The sequence below is a fragment of the Microcaecilia unicolor genome, unplaced genomic scaffold, assembly GCF_901765095.1.
Source record: "Microcaecilia unicolor unplaced genomic scaffold, aMicUni1.1, whole genome shotgun sequence".
Classification (NCBI taxonomy): Eukaryota; Metazoa; Chordata; class Amphibia; order Gymnophiona; family Siphonopidae; genus Microcaecilia; species Microcaecilia unicolor.
Window position 1 is genome coordinate 355,342 of NW_021962969.1, and position 24,190 is coordinate 379,531.

The window sequence follows — 24,190 nt, forward strand, 5'->3', positions numbered from 1 at the left end:
ATGGAGGAAGTGCATGCAGATAGATTTCACACATATTCATTGGGGAAATCCTGAAAATCTGACTAAATTGCGGCCCTTGACGAGCGAGGTTAGACACCCCTGGGCAAAACAAAGAAAAATGGGTCAGTGATTATTCAAAATCTAATTTGGTTCTGTCTACGGTTCAGCAGATCAGAAGTTATGGCTCGTGGAAGGTGCCAGCTTGACAGCACAAGAAACAGGTATTGCAAGGGTAGCAGAAGTGCAAGCGTTTTCCATATAGAGCCGTTCAAACATACATCAGCCCCTCTGTAGGCTCATTCACATCACAAATTACCTCACCGGTGCATGTTGGTGGTTATGTCATACATAATGTAACATGTGGCACAAACCAAATCATCCATTAGTTTATATAATACAGTTCATGACACTATTCCAAACATGGCTGTCCAAGGTCAGTTGGATGCTCCACTGCAGGGCTGCCATGATGGAGATACGGTTTGTGGACCTGATTGGAGATGCAGAAGAAGAAAAGAAGACCTAGCACAACACCGCCACCTAACAGCTAGCTTTTGATCCAGGTTCTGGAGAAAATTTGACCTATGCCTCTACATTAGGTGTCCCCAAATTTTGGGGTTGAGGGCCACATTGGACCTTTCAAGTCAGTAAAAGAACCTCAGAATTGGCGAGTTTGCTGAGTGGCTGGGGGAAAGGGGTGGGTGGGAGGGGGGAATACTAGAGCCAAAGGATAAGTCCAACCTCCTCCTTCTTGCCCCGCAGTGCAATGTATTTATAATTCTGGTCTGCAGTTTAAGGACTTCTGGCATAAAGGACAACAGTTCAGCATCTCGCCTTCCCCTCCCCACTGTGGTCCAGCATCTCCCCTCTCTTCCTTCCATGCGGTCCAACATCTCTCCCCTTTTCCTTCTCATCCCCCTTCCTACCCTGTGGTCCAGTATATCCCCTGTATTCCCCTCTTTTCCCCCACCCCTCCCCCCAACATGGGTACAGTCGCTCTCCTCTTCCCTCCCCCTCAGATTAAAGGATCCCTTCAAATCTCATCTCCTCCTCCTGATGCATTCCACTGTCTCTCAAGCAGAAATGAAAGAAACTACAGCATGAGCCCTGGACCTTCCCTGAGTCTGCTGCACTCCGCCTCCCACGGGAAAACAGGAAGTTGAATCAGAGGCAGCAGGATGCAGTAGTGTTTCTTTAATTACTGCAGACAAAGAAAACAGGGGTTGAAGTCACCAAAATGCAAATGTTCAAGACTGTCAATCTTTTGGACATTATTTCAAGTCTTTTATTGACTTTTATTGTGTGGGAAAGCGCGGGGTACAAATGTAATAAATAAATACGTCTTAAACATTTGCAATTTGGTGACTTCCACCCCTATTTTATTTCTATTTTGACTTTCTGTGGAAGCTTTTTGTTTTCCTTTTTTTGACTCCTTAATTGCTGCCGCAGACCTGGTAGGATACAACAGTGGTAGGATCATCAGAAGGATGGGCGTGATTCAAATTTGAATAGGACAAAGTAGTTTGGGGAAAACATGTCCACAATTTTAGCCTGCAGGCGTAGTTTTTCGGACATCTGGTCTACATTTTCCCTTCCATCTCTCTGAAGAGTAAGGGTGAAACCTAAGCTCTACATCTCTTCCCATTACATCCCAGTGAAGGTCAATAAAGGTGATCACCCCCTGTACCAGAACAGACCGCAGTATTCCAACAGAATCATTTGCTTTTCAGGACTGGTTTTTAAACATATAAGACAAGGCGATATGACAGTCCAAGGAAAGAAAAAGGCTGAAAACGACCAACATTCTCCTCGACTACTCTGACATCAGTCAAAACTCCCAGATTATACTCTGCAGCTTAAATGTCTTATCTCTACTATAATAAAAGGCATCTTCAACGTTCTGAAGCTGACTCCTTGGCTTCAAGTGAAGGGTTCATTAGGATCGTTAAGTTCGTCGCTCTGTCACCATCTCTGTCGGCCCCGCCCTCGCGCCTCTGATAGGTCCGCCACCCTCGACGTCATCACGTTTTGATGTCGAGGGCGGCGGACCTATCAGAGGCACGAGGGCGGGGCGGACAGAGATAGTGACAGAGCGACGAACATGAAGAAAAAAAAACCCCTTCACTTCAGCCACGGAGTCAGCTTCACCACGTTGCAGGTGGGTGGCTGGAGGGGAGGGAAAGAGAGGGGGCAACTACCCTGTAACAGGGAGGGAGGGGGGGCAACGACGCTGGGAGTAACTTGGAGGGGGGCCAGATGGACACAGAAACTGGGATGGAGGGAGGGGGGACCCAGAAACTGGGAGGGAGGGGGGGGGAAACGACCCTGGAACAGGGTGGGTGGGAGGGAGGGACAGCGGACACTGGAATTTGGAGGGGCGGACCCTGGAACTTAGAGGGGGGCCAGGCGGACCCAGAAACTGGGATAGAGGGAGGGGGGACCATGAAACTGGAGGGGTGGGGGGAAACGACCCTGGAGCTGGGTGGGTGGGAGGGAGGGAGGGAGGGAGGGAGAGCGGACACTGGACCTTGCAGGGGGTGCGGACCCTGAAACTGGGAGGGAGGGGGCCCCTGGCACACACTCTCATTCTCACACACACTCTCGCACACAGTCTCACTCTCTCTGTCACACACACTCACACATTCACTCTCGCTCTGTCACACACACTCACACATTCACTCTTTCTGTATCACACACTCACTCTCACACACACTCTGTAAAACACACACACTCCGAGGAAAACCTTGCTAGCGCCCGTTTCATTTCTGTCAGAAATGGGCCTTTTTACCTAGTCTTTAATAATGAGAGTAAATTTTTTAAAAAAGGACAGGATCCTAAAACACTGTGCTGCAATTCATATTATTTATTATAAAGCACAAATGTAAGCTGAATAAGCAAGCTGTGAGATAAAAACACATTTAACAGTGATTTGCACACTATAGAAAATAATAGTATATACATTTCTCTCACAGATACAAATTCCTATAGAATGCTTGCAACATATATTTAACGCATTTAGAAACAACGGATTGTGGATAAATCTTTCAGCATTATCATCATACAACCCCTTCATTGGGGTTCAATAGAAATGGAGACCTGGAATGATTTGACGGGTTGATTAAAGTCAAGTTGAAGACTTCACACACAGTTGCAGTAGAAACTTCTTTGCCACGGCGCTCCGATCATCACATCCTTCCATAATTCTGCACTGAATAACAGGATCCTTTCAAGGCTGTGATACCTTTTATTGAGCCGGCACGAAAACTAGACACATGGATGAGTTTGGTGATCCACAGGGGTCCTTTCTTCAGATGGAAGCAGCTCCCCCTGTTGGCAGTCCATGAGAGTAAGAACCCTACTTGGTGCCGCTTGTGGCAAACATGAAAACTTTCATTCCAAAGGAAAGAACTGGAATGTGCATTCAAGGACCACTACAGCCCCTGCATACAACTTTCAGTGGAGATGATCAAACCCAACTTAAATAACGATGACTGAAATATATGTGTATATTATAAAATATAGCCAAAATAATTTCACTGAAACTCCATGTGCTTAGAAAAGAAGGTTATCTTCCATACGATATTTCTTATTCAATAATATCAACAATATCTATATATATAAAACTCACCCTCAACGTTCTATTGTCTGCTGAAGTCACTGAAGCCAAGGTTCGTATGTTCGAAGCTCTGAAGCCAAGAAAATCACAGTCTCTGGGCCCTGCCCTCGCGTCAAACGTTATGACGTTGAGGGTGGAGCAGATTCTCACCTCCAACGATCTACTCAGGCCACAAACTCCGGATTTCTACACTGTAGCTCTGCTCCGTCCTCGAGGGCGGGGCACGAAAACCGCCACCCACACAGAGCTACAACGGAAACAGCAGTGGTGCACGCACCGAACCAGGTAAAACAGCGACGAGCCATGCAGCCATGAAACCCTTGCTAGCGCCTGTTTCATTGCGCTCAGAAACGGGCCTTTGTTTACTAGTTTAATTATAATATGAGAAAAAAGTTTTGCCTCAGAAACTTCTTAGACAGGAATGCGTTCACATGAAATGAAATCATTGACTAAAACAATCTCCTGAAAATATTTTTTGTACATAACAGTGTCCCAGCTTTCTCGGTCTGCTCCGACAATGGCCAGCGTTTCGAAGTAAAAATGCCGCTGCCTCAGGGGATTCAACAGACCTCAATGTGTGAATGCATGTTTTCTCAAATCCACCCTGTTTCTGCCATCCTTGAGGCAGACCGAGAAAGCTGGGTGGACTGACAGAGCCGTTGGAACACTGAAAAAGTTACGTTTTGTCTTTCAAAATTATTTTGGACAAAAAAATATTTTCAGGTCTTTTTTTTGCCAGTGACAGAATTTCACCTCAGCACATTTCTGTTCCCATTATAATTAAATAACAAAACATTGATATAATTGAATAAGAAATATTGCTGAAGTGTGGGAGATTTGTACAGCGCTGCGTAAGTCTAGTAGCGCTATAGAAATGTTTAATAGTAGTAGAAGTAGTAGATAAGCTTGTTTTCTACCCACATGGAGTTTCAGTGAAATATTTTGGATTTAAATACAGTTTATTGATCTTATGTTTCATTCCTCATCAATATTTACTGTATTATAACTAGAGCTGTATCAGATAGCATATTTTACTATTCGGCCGAATACAAATAACGAGCATTGAGGTTTAAGATAACAAATTATAAAAGAAGCAATGTGAAATCAGAGATCAAGTGTTTATTTCAGTAGGATTTAGCACAGTGGAGCCCTGAATTATTCATTTTCTAATTTAAATCACCATTCAGCCGAATACAAAATAATGTATTTGGGGCACTTTTTGGAGTCGAATCAAATCGAATACGAATCTTCAGTACAGCCCTAATTATAACATATACAGATGTATTTTCAAAGCACTTCGACTTACAAAGTTACACGGGGGCTCATTTTCGAAAGAGAAAAATGTCTAAAAAGTGGCATAAAGTAGCATTTGGACATTTTTGTCACAAAAATGTCCCAATCAGTATTTTCAAAAACTATTTTTAGATGTGTTTTTTTTTAATGAAGTCCATCAGAAGTGCGTTCGAAACAGAAGGCACGAGCGTGTTGGGGGTGTTTTGAAGGCGGGATTAGGGCGTGCCTAACACTTGGTCATTTTACAGCCATAATGGAACAAAATTAAAACGTTCAGGCAGGGCTTTATTTGAGGGGGGGGGGGGTACTCGGGGGTACTGAGTACCAGCACCTTTTCCATTGTCTTCTAAAATTGTCCCACGGACCCCAAGTTTTAATGAAAGAGCTCAGGCTCAACACACCAATTCTGCCTTGTCATAGATTCTGTGACTGGTTTCAGGGGGCCTGGCTATTGTGGGGTGGGTCTCTCAGTGATCACCTCACCCCTGAAGGGTGGCCTGGCATTTGAGTACCGGCACCTTTTTCGCTAGTAAAAATGCATTGCGTCCAGGACTAAAACCAAGACGTTTTGGTCTAGACCCGTCTTCAGAACAAATAAGGCACAAAAAGGTGCCCTAAATGACCACTGGAGGAAATCAGGGGTGACCCCCCCAATACCCCCCCTAGTGGCCACTGACCCCCTCCCACCCCAAAAAATGTGAATACGAATATGACTTACCAGTCTCTATGACAGCTGCAGATGTTAAAAGCCGGATCTATTAGAGCAGCATACAGGTCCCTGGAGTAGTGTAGTGTTCGGTGCAGTACACAGTGGGTGACCCAGGTCCCTATCGCCCTCTACCTGTCACACTTGTGGTGGAAACTGTGACCCCCCTCCCAAGGTCACCAAAAATCCACATATACGTGCCACCTTCACCCATAAGAGCTATTGTAGTGATGTGCAATGGGGGACAGTGGGTTTTGGGTGGGCTTTGGAGGGCTCAGGGGACAAGATAAGGGAGCAAAGGTGAGATGTGTACCTGGGAGCATTTTATGAAGTCCACTGCCCCACTGCTCTCCTGGTATGTCTAGGGACCAGTCTACTAAAAATTCTGGCTCCTCCTACATCCCAATGGCACGAATCTCGACGTTTTGCACCTATTCGTGTTTTTTTTTTTTTTCGAAAATGGCTCAAAAAACAAAGCGTCCAAATCACAAAAAACCTTGTTCAAAACAGTATTTAAAAAAAAAAAAAAAAAGTTAGACGTTTTTCTTTTTTTGAAAATGACTTCCTTTCCTTTTCGTTTTCCTTTGTGGGAAAACGTCCAAAATTGGACTTAGACATCGTATCGAAAATGCCCCGCATAGTAAGCTATGGAACTTTGTAAATCTAAATGCTTTGAGAATAAGCCCCGAAGTCACCTCATAAATACAATACCACATTGTAGGGTATATGTGAACGGGGGATCAACATACCATAGCACACCTCCAGCTTAGCACTAGTCACAGGAGCCTCTTAATAACAGTTGATGCATGCCAATGCTATTAGCACGTGCTATCTACAGCAGGACCCATTAAATAAACACATACGATAATAGCATCACTAGTGCTGCCATTAAATTATCCCCATAATCGGATATTTGCTGTTATGGCAGATTTCATTAACATATGCTTTGAGTTAAAACATTGCCTTTCATAAACCACCTGTTGATAATCTCTGTTTAAAAGAATACCCATTTTTGCATAATGAAGCCATTCTGAGCTACGTCTTTGATATATAGCTGCTGTAAAACGAGCACAACGGTAGAAACCTCTCTTCCCTATGCAATGCACATCACCACTTCTGCAGGATCAACTTTACTAAAGTAGCTCCCTGCTTGCGTCCCAGAGTCTCCCTGTCTGCATTACACAGGAGAGAGTGCAGACACATTACTGCTATACTTTCAGAGCCAAGAACTGCCCAGCAAAATAACCTTACAGACACACACACTGCGATCGTTCAGCTTCTGCCCCACTGACAGAAATGCAGGTGCTTTCCGGAGATGTACATCATCTCACATTGTTTACATGTGCGTTAGGGGCGCTCTCACTTGTTAAAATACATCGTTTTAGAGCCAGATGAAGCCAAAGTTTGATTCTGTTTACAAAAAGTAATCTGTTTCTTTTTTTCTCTTGCATGTCATTAACAGATTGGTGAGGGTGGGTGGAGGGAATTAACACTCAACCTACGGAACTGTTCACCATCTAGCTTTGGAGATGGAATTTTTCAATACAAATTAAGGGCAATCACCGAGTTTGAGGCAAATGGAATTCCCCACGTGACTACCAAAGACCTACTGTTGCCTTAAACTAAAAAAAAAAAACATTATTTAGGATGCATCAACAGAATGGCTTGGACAATCACCTTCACAGCCAAAGGTTTATACAGGCCAGTGAATGTAAAGCTCCTAAATTTATAGTGGACAGTTTCTTCATAGAAGCAATAAAAATTCTGGAGTAATTTTCAGTAGCCCACACAGGTATAAAGTCCAATCTAGTAGGTAACTTTCAAACAGATTACATGCGCAGACTCCCTTCAAGGATTTGCTTATGTGGGCACACGGCTATAAAAATCCATGCAGATTTTGCACCTCGTTTTATGCAGGACAAAAAAAAAAGGGGGAGGGGAGTCCTTGTGCACAGATTGTCCTACATACATACACACACACATCCTACCCACATGAATGCCCTTTTTAATGTGGCTAAAAGTTCACACTTTGGGAACCCAAAGTTATTCCCGTTGAAGGTTTCGTGAAGGATAAATTTACTTGGGTAAAAGGCTCTGTAAATAGTGTGAAAAATATACTGCATAAGCATCTAATAAAGATTTTCTACAGATTTCTGTGGCATTATTTACTATAACATAATAGTTCCTCCTCCCCCCTCCTCAACCCCCCCCCCCGGTTAAACGCTGTGACGGTGGCTAGAAATCAAACTTTGAAGCTAATGGAGCACTTCACGCTGGCTGGATCAGCGCCTTCCGAGAAGGTGAACATAAAGTACATCACCTTGCGAATTTTCGCCAGCTCACTTATCCTTTCTCCAAACTCCTGGGCATCCGCCTCATTGCACTCCACCTCTTGCTGACCTGGTTTCTTCCAGAAGATTCCATGCGGCTCCAGCAGCTGCCGGGTCATGAGGTTGGTGAGGTCGGGTGTCCAGTGCTGCGACGTTCCCGTTATTGTCAGCTTTCCGGGCTTCTTCAGCTGTATTTTCCACCGCAGGAAGCGGAGGTTTTGCTGAGCAAAGTCCAAATGGTAGATGTACTCATTGGACTGCAACAGTTTCTCGCCATCTTGAGGCCTCTCCTTCTTCTGCTGGAGGCTCTGGACCCGCAGACGCATGCACTTGGTCTGCTGGACATCTTCCACGAAAGGTAGCTCCAGCAGTGATGGATTAGCTGCCATACCTGCTGCCCGACTCCTCACTGGCAAGGTTCCTCAGTGAACAAAGTTTTCACACAGGACAGAATAACCCAGCAAAGTGAAATCTTGCAACCAACTCTTCTCCCCTCCTTTGCTCCATATGGTGCTAAGCAACCCTGGTCACTGACGCAAGGTGCTTTTGTAGGGAAGTTCCTCTGGGTGTCCTCTCCACTAATTTAGAGATTAAGAACAGATACCAGGCACCTGTATAACAGTCTACAGGGAGGAGATCTGTGAAGTCAATCGCCTTAGCAACCACTTTGAGCAGAAGGCAAGGGGAGTTGTTTGTATTTAAACAAGGACTTTTTCAACAGGGTCGCTGATAGCGTGGAGCAGACTGTGATAAATCACAGCGCCAAATGCCACTGTTTATGGACATCTCTTAAAATTCTAGGGCGTCTAGAGAATTTCATGGAAAAATAATTTAAAAAATACAGTTACATCACCAGTATAGGGTTATTTAAGCAGTAGAAATGAGAATCCGAGTCAAATTGTTCTGCAAATGAAGGACAGCCTTTTGGTTAGCACAGTGGGCTGCGGAACTGGGTTCAATTCCCACTGTGGCTCCTTGTGACCCTGAGCAAGTCATTTCACTTTCCACTGACCTAGGTACAAAAATTTAGATTGTGAGCCCACTAGGGACAGTGAAGGTACCTGCATATAATAAATGTAAACGGCTTTGGTTGTACCCCAGAAAGGCAGTATATCAAATCCATGACCATATCCTATATAATAATTCTCACCTCCAACGTTCTGACTTGCTGCCTGGGACCGTGGCTCATTCCGAGTTGGTCTGCTAGGCTCCGTAGATCAGGCTGACATCACCGTAGCCATTATGATGTCAACTTTAGAACCCGGGGGAAAAAAAAACATGCCTCACAGCTGATCCATGTCCAGAGGAGGGTCGCTGGACATGGGTGGCTGGGGAGAGAGGAGGGTCGCTGGACATGGGTGGCTGGAATGGGGGGCAGGGGAGAGAGGAGGGTCGCTGGACATGGGTGGCTGGAGGGGGGACAGGGGAGAAAGGAGGGCTGCTGGACGTGGGTAGCTGCAGGGGAAGAGGAGGGTCGCTGGACATGGGTGGCTGCAGGGGAGCCGAGGAAAACCTTGCTAGCGCCCGTTTCATTTGTGTCAGAAACAGGCCTTTTTTTACTAGTATATATATATATAAATAAGCACATAATTATTGCCATACTGGGACAGATCGAAGGTCCATCAAGCCCAGCATCTGTTTCCAATTGCGGCCAATCCAGGTCACAAGTACCTGGCAAGATCCCAAACAGTACAATACATTTTATGCTGCTTATCCCAGAAATATCAAAAAATGTTCACAGAGTGTGTAAATGCAAATATGATAGTCTTATATACTTTTAGACTAAAGTGAAGGAGAGTCTCATATATAGTACATGGTGGTATTTCTTTCACTCAATAGGTGAATCCATTACACGTGTTGATGTCTTAATCATTGACTCGACCTCCACCATCCCAATTATATTAACAAAAAAAGACTTACACTGCTTTTTTTACATGTACTTCTCAATAATGCACACTGCACTTATCTTAGGCAGATTGGTGCGCTCTTAAAACCCCGACAGGTTCCCGTTTCGTATTGACTTTGTCAAGGGGGAGTGACACCAGTTCTGTCGACAAAGGAGAAAAAGAACAAGAAAAAAAGGAATCAAGTCTCTTACATATAAACCTTAACCCCATTATTTTAACTTCTCTAAATATTCGCATAACTTTTCCTAAATCGGCTGATGGCTTACCCGATTTCTGCCCCAGGCATTCGTGTGTGCTGGCTTATTCTGATAAAACTAGAAAATGGCGACGGCGTCTTTTTATTATTAGCAAGTAAACAGCTGCCATATATAAATTTGCTAAGGTGGGCGCAAACGTGGCTCCCATCGCCACTCCCGATTTTTGCATATACATCACATCCTGAAAGCTGAAAAAATTATTGCATAATGCCAACTCCGCCAGTTCATATAAGAAACTGGTGGGGACTTGATGTGGATTAGGGCGAGCATTTAAAATATCAGAGATGATATTTAATAATTCATCTTGTGGAATCATAGTGTATAAGGACTTGATGTCAAAAGTAGCCATTAGAATCGGGGTATCAGGTAACCGCAATTCTTGTAGAATGTTAAGAAAATGCGTTGTATCTTTAATGAACGCTGGGGTAGTTCTAACAAAATCTTGTAAAAACGTGTCCACATACACAGATAGAGGTTCAAGGAGAGAGCCACGGGAGGACATGATCGGTCTGCCCGGAGGATTCAAGAGATCTTTATGTACTTTAGGCAGGATATATAAAACTGGAATAATTGGTGATTTTTTATTTAAATATTGGAATTCCTTCTTCGTCCTTGTGTCCCTGTGTCCTTGTGGCAAATATTATATTGGTAAATCAACCAGATCCTTACATGAAAGATTGATTGAACATCACTCACGCATAAATGCTCAAAATTTAGGAGCACCTTTAGTTCATCATTGGGTGTCCCACGAGCATACCATAGAAGATTTAAAATGTATGGTAGTTGAGCAAGTACTCCCCCCGAAAAGGGGAGGGGATTTCAATAGAAGAATTCTACAACGTGAAACTTATTGGATTTTCACATTGGGTACAATAGAACCTGCAGGGTTAAATACATATATCCAATGGGGAAGTTTTTTCTGTTATATCCCCTCTTAGGTTTTTTCAAGTTTTTTGAAAAGTTTTTCCACGATGTTTTCTAATGTCCGCCGTAGAAGATTGTTCTAAGCTGTTTTTTCAAAGGCGACTATACCTTTAAGAGTCCCGCAACGGTTTTCACGTATTAACGTTTGACGTAACACCATCAGCTGTTTACTTGCTAATAATAAAAAGACGCCGTCGCCATTTTCTAGTTTTATCAGAATAAGCAAGGACACACGAATGCCTGGGGCAGAAATCGGGTAAGCCATCAGCCGATTTAGGAAAAGTTATGCGAATATTTAGAGAAGTTAAAATAATGGGGTTAAGGTTTATATGTAAGAGACTTGATTCCTTTTTTTCTTGTTCTTTTTCTCCTTTGTCGACAGAACTGGTGTCACTCCCCCTTGACAAAGTCAATACGAAACGGGAACCTGTCGGGGTTTTAAGAGTGCACCAATCTGCCTAAGATAAGTGCAGTGTGCATTATTGAGAAGTACATGTAAAAAAAGCAGTGTAAGTCTTTTTTTGTTAATATAATTGGGATGGTGGAGGTCGAGTCAATGATTAAGACATCAACACGTGTAATGGATTCACCTATTGAGTGAAAGAAATACCACCGTGTGCTATATATGAGACTCTCCTTCACTTTAGTCTAAAAGTATATAAGACTATCATATTTGCATTTACACACTCTGTGAACATTTTTTGATATTTCATTATATGGGACAGAGTGACGGTCTATAATCATTCAACAGTATATCCCAGAAATAAGCAGTGGATTTTCCCTAAGTCCATTTTAATAATGGTCTATGGACTTTTCCTTTAGGAAGCCAGCCAAACCTTTTTTAAAACCCCGCTAAGCTAACCACTTTTACTACATTCTCTGGCAACGAATTCCAGAGTTTAATTACACATTGAGTGAAGAAACATTTTCTCCGATTCGTTTTAAATTTACTACTTTGTAGCTTCATTGCATGCCCCCTAGTCCTAGTATTTTTGGAAAGAGTAGACAAGCGATTCACATCTACCCTTCCATTCCAATCATTATTTTATAGACCTCTATCATATCTGCCCTCAGTCATCTTTTCTCCAAGCTGAAGAGTCCTAGCCACTTCAGCTTTTCCTCACAGGGAAGTCGTCTCAGCCCCTTTATCATTGTCATCGCCCTTCTCTGTACCTTTTCTAATTCCATTATATCTTTTTTGAGATGTGGCAACCAAAATTGAACACAATATTCAAGGTTCGGACGTACCATGGAGCGATACAAAGGTATTATAATGTCCTCATTTTTGTTTTCAATTCCTTTCTTAATAATACCTAATATTCTATTTGCTTTCTTAGCTGCCGCCGCACACTGAGCAGAGGATTTCAACGTATCATCAATGACAATGCCTAGATCCCTTTCCTGGTCAGTGATTCCTAACATGGAACCTTGCATTACGTAGCTATAATTCGAGTTCCTCTTTCCAATATGCAATCTTTCCAATATCCAATATACTTTTTCTACGGCATGAATTTAAGGCTGTATGGTACATAATTTAGCCCATATTTTTTCTTTAGCTTAGTTGGACCAACATAATAATTATCCAGCTTGGAGAAAAGATGGCTGAGGGGAGATATGAGAGAGGTCTATAAAATAATGAATGGAGTGGAACGGGTAGACGTAAAGCATCTGTTTACACTTTCCAAAAATATTAGGACTAGGGGAAATGCGATGAAGCTACAAAGTTGTAAATTTAAAATGAATCGGAGAAAATGTTTCTTCACTCAATGTGTAATTCGTTGCAAGAAAATGTGGGGAAAGGCGGTTAGCTTAGCAGAGTTTTAAAAAAAGGTTTGGACGGCTTCCTAAAGGAAAAGTCCATAGACCATTATTAAATTGGACCTGGGGAAAATCCACTATTTCTGGGGTAAGCAGCATAAAATGTTTTGTACTTTTGGGGGGATCTTGTCAGGTATTTTTGACATGGATTGGCCACTGTTGGAAACAGGATGCTGGGCTTGATGAACCTTTGGTCTGTCCCAGTATGACAATAATATGTACTTATGCACACAGATGTCTGATCATATCAGCCTTTTGTGGACTATGTTTAGAAAGAGACAACTGACAGCCATTGAGAGTTCTAACAGTACAAAACTTAATGAAAACCAAATGCCTTTTCTCCACTTCTGCTTTATCTTTGAAAAATCACAGTCTGCAGGGATTCTACTGCACATAGCAACTTTTGCATGTGAACCATACCCTACGTCAAGCAAAAATCTCTTTCGGAAGCTGGCCTCCCAAATTATATCCCTGAAAACAGATGCCCTCTGGGGACAGGAAGTGCAATGAAACGGCAAAGGAATATCATCTCTCCTGTGTCAGAGACTCCACCCGCTTCTGTTTCCCCAGCAGCTTAGGCTAGAGCGTGATTATGTTAAAAGAACATAATCACCGGATTCTCTGAACGACCTCAACTCAATGTATTAACTAGAGAGCAAAGCAATGCTGTGTCTACAAAAAGCGGCATACAGTAACAAGAAGCAAGACTGTGCACATCCGTTAAGAGCACCTGAGGGTTGACAGAACCCAGATCCTGCTCCTTACGCTTGTCAAGGCAGGGAAAACTGTGGAAGGAGCCCCGAGAGCCTTACGGGCCGATGATCAGAAGCAAACACGGGTGCTAGAGGGCCAATAGCTCCATACTAGCGTCTGTGTTTGCTACCGCCTGATGATCAGTTAGCCTTGTTATTACCGATATCTTTGTAACACCAATTGTATCTCTGTACCCTGAAATGGTCATGCCATGAAAGGACTTTGTAAGCCACATTGAGCCTGCAAACAGGTGGGAAAATGTGGGATACAAGTGCAATAAATAAATAAAATAAATTCTTAAATTTGCTGATGACACAAAGTTATTCAAAGTCGTTAAATCGCGGGAGGATTGTGAAAAATTACAAGAGGACCTTACGAGACTGGGCGTCTAAATGGCAGATGACATTTAATGTGAGCAAGTGCAAAGTGATGCATGTGGGAAAGAGGAACCCGAATTATAGCTACATCATGCAAGGTTCCACGTTAGGAGTCACGGACCAAGAAAGGGATCTCTGCATCGTTGTTGATGAAGGTGAAGGTAATGAAGTCTGCCAACCAGAGCCGTAGCGAGGGGAGCTGAAACCCGGGGCGGGTCGCCGCTGCGCACCCCCCCCCCCGGGTGCAGCACGGTGCATCCTCCTCCCGCTGGAGCGCATCCCCCCCGGAGCGCATACCTTCCCTCCCCCCCCGGAGCGCATACCTGCGGCGAGGGACGGGCGGGAGGGCCAATCCGCCCCGACTGCACGTTGCTGGGGTGTGTCGGCTCCGCGCTGGTTCACTGCTCTCTCTGTCCCGGAACAGGAAGTAACCTGTTCCGGGGCAGAGAGGGCAGTGCACCAGTGCGGAGCCGACACCCCCCAGCGGCGTGCACCCGGGGCGGACCGCCCCCCCTTCCTACGCCACTGCTGCCAACCAATTAGAAAGAATGCAGCCCCCCATCCTGTTAGGGTCAAAAGAAACAAACAGCGAGGTGGACATTCTATAGGTTTTAAGCCACTCCCAATAGAAGGCCAAAGCGTTCTTACAGTCCAAAATGTACAGTGCACTTTTATCTTTGCGGGCATGAAGTCTAGGAAAAAAGGGTTGGAAGAACTATTGACCGGTTAAGATGGAAATCCATTACTACCTTAGGAACGAACTTCGGATGGGTGCACAGAACCACACTAGTGGTAAAAATTTTTTTGTGTAAAGTGGGTCCGTTACTAGAGCCTGGAACACACAAACCCTATGAACTGAAGTAATAGAAATTGTTGCATACCGTGTTTCCCCGAATATAAGACACTGTCTTATATTAATTTTTGCGCCCAAAAAGGCGCTAGGTCTTATTTTCAGGGGATGTCTTAGTATTTCGGGGAAACACGGTTGGCCCGCCCACCTTCCCTCCGTCGCTCCTGCAACTACCGGTAACCCCCCACCCGAGGTCGCCCCCCCACCCGAGATGGCGCCCCCACCCGAAGTCGCCGGACCCCACCCCCTTCCGTCGCTCCGAAACTAACCCCCCACCCGAGGTCGCCCCCCACCCGAGATGGCGCCCCCACCCAAAGTCGCCGGACCCCACCCCCCTCCGTCGCTCCGAAACTAACCTGAACTTAAGCCTCCTTTCACTTTCCTTCCAGTTCGCAGGAGCAGCAGGGCAGGCCTCTCCTTCCTTCCGTGCCCCACCCTCGCCTGACGTTACGTTACGTCAGGCGAGGGCGGGACACGGAAGGAAGGAGTGGCCTGCCCTCCTGCTGCTGCTGCTTGCTACGAACTGGAAGGAAAGTGAAAGGATGCTTAAGTTCAGGTTAGTTTCGGAGCGACGGAGGGGGGGGCCCGGCGACCCTACTTACCGGTAAAAGAAAAAAACTTTGTTAGGCCTTACTTTCGGGGGAGGCCTTATATTTTCCAAGGGCACCAAAAACCTCGGTAGGTCTTATTTTATGGGGATGCCCTATTTTCGGGGAAACACGGTAGTCGCCTCAGGAATCACTTGCAGTATATCAAGGGCTGAAAATAAATAAACTGCCACCTTCCAGCTCAGGTACTTCACATGGCAGATGATGGCGCTTTCGTCAACTGGGTAAGAACACCACTGAGGCCCTACGACACTGTGGATGGCTTCATGGGAATCCACTCTGTCTCCTCCACCTTAACTATGTAATTCTCTTTTCCGGAATTGGTGATCACCATGACGGAACAATGTACATTGAGCCTGCAAATAGGTGGGAAAATGAGGGATACAAATGCTACAAATAACCAAATAAAGGTTGTACGGAGATGGATTTACCTCCAACATAATGATGATAAGCGCTAATCACACTAAAGTCCTCATCTTTTTTGTAATCAGAAAATATTTGACCTGCTGGTGGAAAAGGTTTGACCGCACTGGCCTGCAAGATGGAAATGAGTTTCTTCATAAGTATTTTCTGATGCCGAGAACTTGACCATGATGCTCTCAGGGGAAAGGGGACACAACAGTGGCGTAGCCACAGGTGGGCCTGGGTGGGCTCAGGCCCACCCCTCAGTAGCACATGTTTAGTAGTAGCTGGTGGGGATCCCAAGCTCCGCCAGCTGAAGACTTCCCCCTGATGGTAATGAAAACGCTGCTCTCCATGATACTGGCACCTGCACCTGCTCAGTTTTCAGCGTATGCCTGCTGCAGACGGCCAAGGTGGAAAGAAGTGTTTTACCACCAGCTGAGATATTTTTTTCGTGGTGGTGGGGGAGGGAGAACACTTGATGCCCACCCACTTCTTGCCCAGGCCCACCCAAAATCTGTTGTCTGGCTATGCCCCTGGGACACAATCTGCTGGGAGCGTCCAAATAACTGCAGATGATAACCAACCTAGATTATTTTGAGAACTCACTGTAATAAGGTTATAAGGGGTCATCTGGTTGCAAAATACTTCTGCCTCCTTCCTACCAGAAACCTCTGGAATGAATACCAGGACTAAGTGCTCCTGGGTCTTGGGTCCACTCTGTAGAAACCAATGGACTGAGCGGGTCCTATGACAGCAGAAGTTGGGAACATGTGCGCATGTCAGGTGAGACTCCATTTGCAAAAGCTCTGGAAGCTACTGGCGAAAAAAAAAGAACTTTCCATGCAGGTTCCGTTGAATGACATCATCCACTACCCTGCTTGTCCTCTGAGAAAGGCATATGTGCAAAAGATCCTTTATAACCCCCTCTCCCCCAGGTCTATAGGAAAAAAGCTCAGTAGATGAGGCCCTCAAAAAATACAGTCACAAGGCAGATACACACTGGGAATGAATGCTAAGTATTCCCTCTCACTTCTGGATACCTGCACAAGAATCCACAAAAAGTAGGGGGTGGATACCCAAACTGAGGAACATATGACAAAGGCAGAGAAAGTGGAGGAGTGGCCTAGTGGTTAGGGTGGTGGACTTTGGTCCTGGGGAACTGAGGAACTGTGTTCGATTCCCACTTCAGGCACAGGCAGCTCCTTGTGACTCTGGGCAAGTCACTTAACCCTCCATTGCCCCATGTAAGCCGCATTGAGCCTGCCATGAGTGGGAAAGCGCAGGGTACAAATGTAACAAAAATAAAATAGATACTATTGGAGATTCTACATGGAATGTTGCTATTCCACTAGAAACATTCCATGTAGAAGGCTGCGCAGGCTTCTGTTTCTGTGAGTCTGACGTCCTGTACGTACGTACAGGACGTCAGACTCACAGAAACAGAAGCCTGCGCGGCTACATTGGTGATCTGCAAGGGCCGACTTCTACATGGAATGTTGCTAGTGGAATAGCAACATTCCATGTAGAATCTCAAATAGTAGCAACAGTGGAGGAGTGGCCTAGTGGTTAGGGTGGTGGACTTTGGTCCTGAGGAACTGAGTTCAATTCCCACTTCAGGCACAGGCAGCTCCTTGTGACTCTGGGCAAGTCACTTAACCCTCCATTGCCCCATGTAAGCCGCATTGAGCCTGCCATGAGTGGGAAAGCGCAGATAGCCTCAGCTTCCTTATTCAACACGTAGGATGTCAACAACTGACAGGAACAATCTGCAGAAAAGCAGGAAGACATGGATCAAAGGTCAACTGACCTGCTCACAGTGAAGTCCCTTATAATAGTGAGTCAAAGCGATTAGGTACAGCAGGAGTGTGTATGGGCACTTTAGAACTATTTACAGGAGGTTAGACTTCAAGCATTAGTCATTAATTATACCAAGGCAAATCTCTAATGCTCACATGAATAATTCAGGACTGCTCTGTGATACAGTTGAGACAGTGAAGAGGGAATATATAGGAGATAAACAGATAGGCAAAAGGAATATTTTCCAAACCGTTGCATGGTTCCTGTGGTTACACTTGAAAATCAACAATATTTTTTTTTCTTGCCACAGCTAGGAACGCTGGCATGAAAAACATGTACAATACATATGTTTGGATCCAATTTTAACAAACAAATTGTCTCCATTATTCAATGACAAGGAGATGGTAAACTCTGCATTCAAACTACTTTAAAACAGGGGCGTAGCCAGACCTCGCCAGGAGCGGGGGGCCACAGCTCGAGGTGGGGTGGGGGAACTGTTTAGCCGCCCCCCCAGCTGCCACCATGATCCCCTTGAAACCCCCCTCCCGCCACCAACCCTCCCTCGCCGTCGCCCGCCTCGCTGCTGATACCCTTGTTTGCTGGCCGGGCCAGCCGAAGAGAGTCTTTTCAGCGCCGGAGTAGCGCCTTTGTTCAAGGAACTTCCTGGTTATGACCAGCTGTTTCTGACGCTGAAAAGACTCTCTTCGGCTGGCCCGGCCAGCAAACAAGGTATCAGATGCGGCGGCGGGGTGGGCGGCGACGGCGGGGGAGGGTTGGTGGCAGGAGGGGGTTCAAGGGGATCGTCGGCAGGGGACCAGGGCCAAATCTACAGGGGCCCGGGCCCCCTCAGGCCCCACGTAGCTACGCCACTGCTTTAAAACAGGGGCTTAGCCAAGCCTCTGATTTTGGTGGGGGGAGGGAGGCAATGTATTCCTTCCCTGCCCCCCCATGCATTAAAATTAGTACCTTGCCAGCCAAAGAAATTCGCTGCCAAGCCGCTCCCCTCCTCCTTGCGCAGCTGCAAATAACCCGGATGTCAGTGGGGTGCCTCCAGCCACCAATGCCAAGGCTCTCTGAGCATGCTCAGTTCTTGCGCCATTTAACAGGTGCAATGCAGGTTTGGAGGGAGCCTGAGTCCAAAGTGGGGGGCCCAGGCCCCCCAAGTCCCCTGTGGATATGCCACTGCTTTAAAATATAAAACCTGAAGCCCAATCATCCAGTGGTTTGTACCCTCCCTGGGAGACCTGGGTTCCAAGATTTTGTTGCTGGGGGCTCAGCTAAAGCACAGAGAGATCTGCACCCACCTCCCTCTATCTGAAGGTTCCTTTAATAGCCCAGGGGCGGACTGACCATTCGGGCAACTGGGCAGTGCCTAAGGGCCCAGAGGCTCTGCCCTGTTGCCTGCTGCCACTGCATACTACAACCCTCCCAGTCTAGTGGCCTCTGCGGGTGGGGGGGGGGGGAGACAAGAAAGAACATCCTTTCCTGCCTGCTGCTGTTACCCTGTCCGGCGGGACACATGGCGGGAAGGCCAGAAGAGACGCAATCTGCGACTGCCGCTTTGAATGAAGGGGGCCCAGAGCCGTGTAGGCAGGCAGGGGAGACCGCGGACTGCAGCGGCGGGGTGGGAGAGGCAGCAGGGGGGGGGGGGGGGGGCGGCCTTGCCCCGGGCCTAGCCTAGTCTCTCAGCAGCCCTGGTGGGCAGCAGCTGTGGTGGGGAGGGGGCCAAGATCACTGTCAGTTCGTAATAGCATGTATACAAGAGGATTTTCAGAAGTAGTGGTGAATGGCTCCCTAAACTGGCAGTACAGAACCATGAAAAATACTAAGATAAAACTCATAAATTTGCAGCAAGGAAGTGGTCTGCCAGTTGCTGCTTAAACCTCTCTGTGCTCAGCATCAGATTCTGACATGTTGTCAGCTTAGGTTTAGTGGCCTAGCGACTGCCACAAGTTTGTGTGTTTACTGAACGGAAAAAGTCACACAGCCTGTCCCACTACTGGAAAACAAGCCAAAAAAAAAAGAAAAGAAAAAAGGATACAAGCCACAGGGCAGTTTACAGCCTCTGGGATTTGAGAGTTTGGAAAATGATGGCTTTGCCACAAACACAACAGAAAATCCCTAAGAGGATGGGCGGTAGTGTGTTAGCGCTCCGCAATTAGACAGGAAATAATGAGCTCTCTAATGCCTGCCCAACTTCTGCTCGCCTCCAGTCTCACAGGACAGCGGGGGGGGGGGGGGGGGGGGGGGGGGGGGGGGGGGGGGGAGAGAGCTGGGCAAACAGCAAAACAATTTCCAAAGAGTTTCATTAAGAAAAAAAAAGAGAGAAAAAAAAAGCAGACTAAATTTTGGCAAAGGGATCAGTGTTTTGAAATAAATGAAGAATGCAAAGTTGGAGAATGTGGGGGGAGATAATCTGGACCTTCTTCCGATGCACATTTCCCAAATACAGAATGAACGCCAGCCATCTGTGCAATGTATTGCCTACAGATGATTCTCTGATGGTCTCAGAAGCTCACATTCTTCTCTTCACTAGGTTATCCACCAACCTTCTGCTTTGCTGGGTTTCTTTTAACTAGATTTGACTTAGCAAAGCTAATGGGAGGGAAGCAGGGGCGTAGCCAGACAGCAGATTTTGGGTGGGCCTAGTCAAGAAGTGGGTGGGCACCAAGTGTTCTCCTCCCACCCCCCCCACCCCCAATTCAATGAGGCCAGTATCAGCAGCTTAGGAAGCTTAGACTGCTGAAGTGGAGAGCAGTGTTTTCAGCCCCATCAGGGGGAGGTCTTCAGCTGGTAAACTTGGGATCCCCACTAGCTAGCACTAAATATTACTACTACTACTACTACTATTTAGCATTTCTATAGCGCTACAAAGCGTACGCAGCGCTTCACAAACATAGAAGAAAGACAGTCCCTGCTCAAAGAGCTTACAATCTAATAGACAAAAATAAAGAAAGCAAATCAATTAATGTGGGGGAGTGGTTACAAGTCAAAAGCAATGTTAAAGAGGCGGGCTTTCAATCTAGATTTACAGATGGTCAAGGATGGGGCAGTAATATTCCAGTAAGATGTGTAAATAAAAAACTTAAAGCAAGACGGTCAATATATTGTATATGGATTTTCAGAAGGCACTTGGCAACATGAAAGACTCCTTATGATGAAGCCACAACTTAAGTACTGCAAGCAGTTCTGGGTAGCTGCACCTCAAAACAGCAGAATGATGAGAAAAATGTTTATAGGGCTGATCAGTCCTCTTATAAAAAGAAAGGCTCAACTGGTTAGGAGAAGAAACAAGTGACAGCTGATACCAACAGAGGTCTATAAAATTCTGTATGGTGTGAACAAGTTATTTATACTATCAAACAGTACTAAGACTAGAAGATGCTCCAATGAAACTATCCAGCAGTATATTTAGGAAATCATGTTTTGAGCCAACATGCAAACTCCAGAATTAATTCTGCTAGAAATGTGGTCAAGACGTATAGAATAGCTGAGTTAAGACCACCACAAAAAGGTCTGGACAAGTTACTGGAAGAGAGGTCCAAGAATAATCGTCAGCCAGACAGATTGGAAAGTCTCCAACATTTTACTTCCAGGAAGGAGCAAAATGGAACGTTCCTATTGGGATCCAACGGATACTTTCAAACAACTCACACTGGTCAGTGTTGGCCTAACCCAGCATGGCTATTATACATTTTAAATAATTAAAGATCATGCAGAGGCCAGTATTTAGCTGCAGTGTAACTTGGATGTTCTCAATTCATACATATGGCCCAGCAACACTATTCAGAGGAACTAAACAAACAATGGAAAATAAGGTGATATCTTTTTATTGGACTAGCTTTCAAAGGCCAAAACCTCCTCCCCCAGGTCAGGTAGTATGGGCCAAAGATGACAATATCAGAATACATAAATTGACTAACTACCACCATACCTACTCATTAAGGAAGCACAGCTGTATATTTGTGTATAACCTGCATTGTCCAAGTCAGATGTTTCAAGTTATATCTTCGATTTGGAGTGTGCCCCTTAGATGCATAATACATGCACAGGGGAATTCTATAAATGGCGCTTAAAACTGTGTACATAAGTGTGTATGTGTGCCCAATGTGCATGCACAAGTAGCGAGCCTATCAGGGCCAATAACTGGGTGCTATCAATTACTGGGGCTAACTGACTACAGTTTGGATTTACGCATGCCTCTTGCTAAGCGCTACTCTGTAAAGATGAGTGCACACATTCTTTAGCATGCAACTAAAAAGTAGGCGTGGCCATGGGAGGGTCATTCAGTTAAGATGCGTGCACTGTTATAGAATTTGGGGTATCTGTGCCTAATTTAGGCATGGGGATTTACGCCAGGGTTCAGTTGGTGTAAATCCTCACGTCCAAAAGTTGGGTGCGGATCCCATCACCTATGCGCTACTCTATAAATGGTACTCAACTCGGAGCACTGTTTATAGTGTTCCATGCACGTTTTTGTGCTGCTGTTGGGTGGGCCTGAGCCCTAAGTGGATGGGCCACGGCCCACCCAGGCCCACCTGTGGCTACGCCACTGGAGGGAAGCGGTCAGAAATGAAAGGGACACAAAAACCAGGCTAAAGAGGTTAGGGCTCTTCAGCTTAGAAAAGAGACGGATGAGGGGAGATATGATTGAGGTCTACAAAATCCTGAGTGGTGTAGAACGAGTAGAAGTAAATCGCTTTTTTACTCGTTCCAAAAGTTCAAAGACTAGGGGACACTCGAAGAAGTTACATGGAAATACTTTTAAAACAAATAGGAGGAAATATTTTTTCATTCAACAAATAGTTAAACTCTGGAACTCTTTGCCAGAGGATGTGGTAACAGCGGTTAGCGTATCTGGGTTTAAAAAAGGCTTGGACAAATTCCTGGAGGAAAAGTCCATACTCTGCTATGGAGACAGACATGGGAAGCAACTGCTTGCCCTGGGATTTGTAGTATGGAATGTTGCTACTCTTTAGGGTTCCAGAATCTTGCTACTCTGAGATTCTTCATGGAATCTTGCTATTCGTTATGATTCCGGAATCTTGTTACTCTTTGGGGTTCTGGAACGTTGCCACAATTTGGGTTTCTGGCAGGTACTTGTGACCTGGCTTGGCTGCTGTGTGGAAGACAGGATCCTGGGCTAGATGGACATTGGTCTGACCCAGTATGGCTACTCTTATGTTATTATACTATATAAACCACTTTGAATGTAGTTGCAAAAACCACAGAAAGGCGGTACATCAAGTCCAAGTTCCCTATCCCTTTCAGAGCACCAAGTATAGTCCAACATGTAACATAAGGGTACAGCTTTCAATGTTCTTTTCTCCATAATGCTGAAATTTGCTTTTGGGTGCTATGAATCAGACTGATCCAGTCCTGCATGGAGCCTACTGGGAAATTTGGGAGTGCGCACTTCCAGGGCTTGGAAGGAAGATGTTTAGCCCTTTCAGTGTGCAAAACTTTAACGTTACGCATTTTTGGAGAACATAACGACGTCACCAGCATTTTTTTTTTGCCAGTAAGGCTGATATAATTCTTTAAACTGAGTGAGCAGGTTGCAAAAGTTCTCAAAACATTTGTGTTACAAGTGAGGGGTGTATAGGGATGTTGGGGGTGGGAGTTTTAGAACAAATTTCTACTCTGTTTTGAACTGTATCACTATAGATGTGCATGTATTCATTATAGAGTGGAGGAGTGGCCTAGTGGTTAGGGTGGTGGACTTTGGTCCTGGGGAACTGAGGAACTGAGTTCGATTCCCGGCACAAGCAGCTCCTTGTGACTCTGGGCAAGTCACTTAACCCTCCATTGCCCCATGTAAGCCGCATTGAGCCTGCCATGAGTGGGAAAGTGCGGGGTACAAATGTAACAAAAATAAAATAGATACTATTGGAGATTCTACATGGAATGTTGCTATTCCACTAGCAACATTCCATGTAGAAGCCTGCGCGGCCACATTGGTGATCTGCAAGGGCCGACTTCTACATGGAATGTTGGAATAGCAACATTCCATGTAGAATCTCAAATAGAAGCAACAGTGGAGGAGTGGCCTAGTGGTTAGGGTGCTGGACTTTGGTCCTGGGGAACTGAGGAACTGAGTTCGATTCCCCGCACAGGCAACTCCCTGTGACTCTGGGCAAGTCACTTAACCCTCCATTGCCCGCCGCATTGAGCCTGCCATGAGTGGGAAAGCGCGGGGTACAAATGTAACAGAAATAAAATAGATACTATTGGAGATTCTACATGGAATGTTGCTACTATTGGAGATTCTACATGGAATGTTGCTAAGGCTTCTGTTTCTGTGAGGCTGATGTCCTGCACGTTCGTGCAGGACATCAGACTCTCAGAAGCAGAAGCCTGCGCTGCCACATGGGTGATCTGCAAGGGCCGACTTCTATAGCAACATTCCATGTAGAATCTCAAATAGTAGCAACAGTGGAGGAGTGGCCTAGTGGTTAGGGTGATGGACTTTGGTCCTGGGGAACTGAGTTCGATTCCCACTTCAGGCACAGGCAGCTCCTTGTGACTCTGGGCAAGTCACTTAACCCTCCA

General features: G+C 45.5%; 2 protein-coding genes across 2 annotated transcripts in view; both read right to left on the reverse strand.

The window, feature by feature from the left end:
* LOC115458699 (calpain-5-like) overlaps nt 1-24,190 on the reverse strand; it is a 145,936-nt gene that overhangs the window by 57,789 nt on the left and 63,957 nt on the right. The gene's annotated exons all lie outside the window — the stretch shown is intronic.
* On the reverse strand, nt 7,855-8,331 carry LOC115458698 (olfactory marker protein-like). The gene has a single exon (XM_030188526.1). The coding sequence runs from the start codon at nt 8,329-8,331 to the stop codon at nt 7,855-7,857; it is 477 nt and encodes a 158-aa protein (XP_030044386.1).

What these genes read in the sequence shown, in the direction of transcription:
- LOC115458698 (XM_030188526.1), bottom strand. Translation starts at nt 8,331, where the DNA reads ATGGCAGCTAATCCATCACTGCTGGAGCTACCTTTCGTGGAAGATGTC.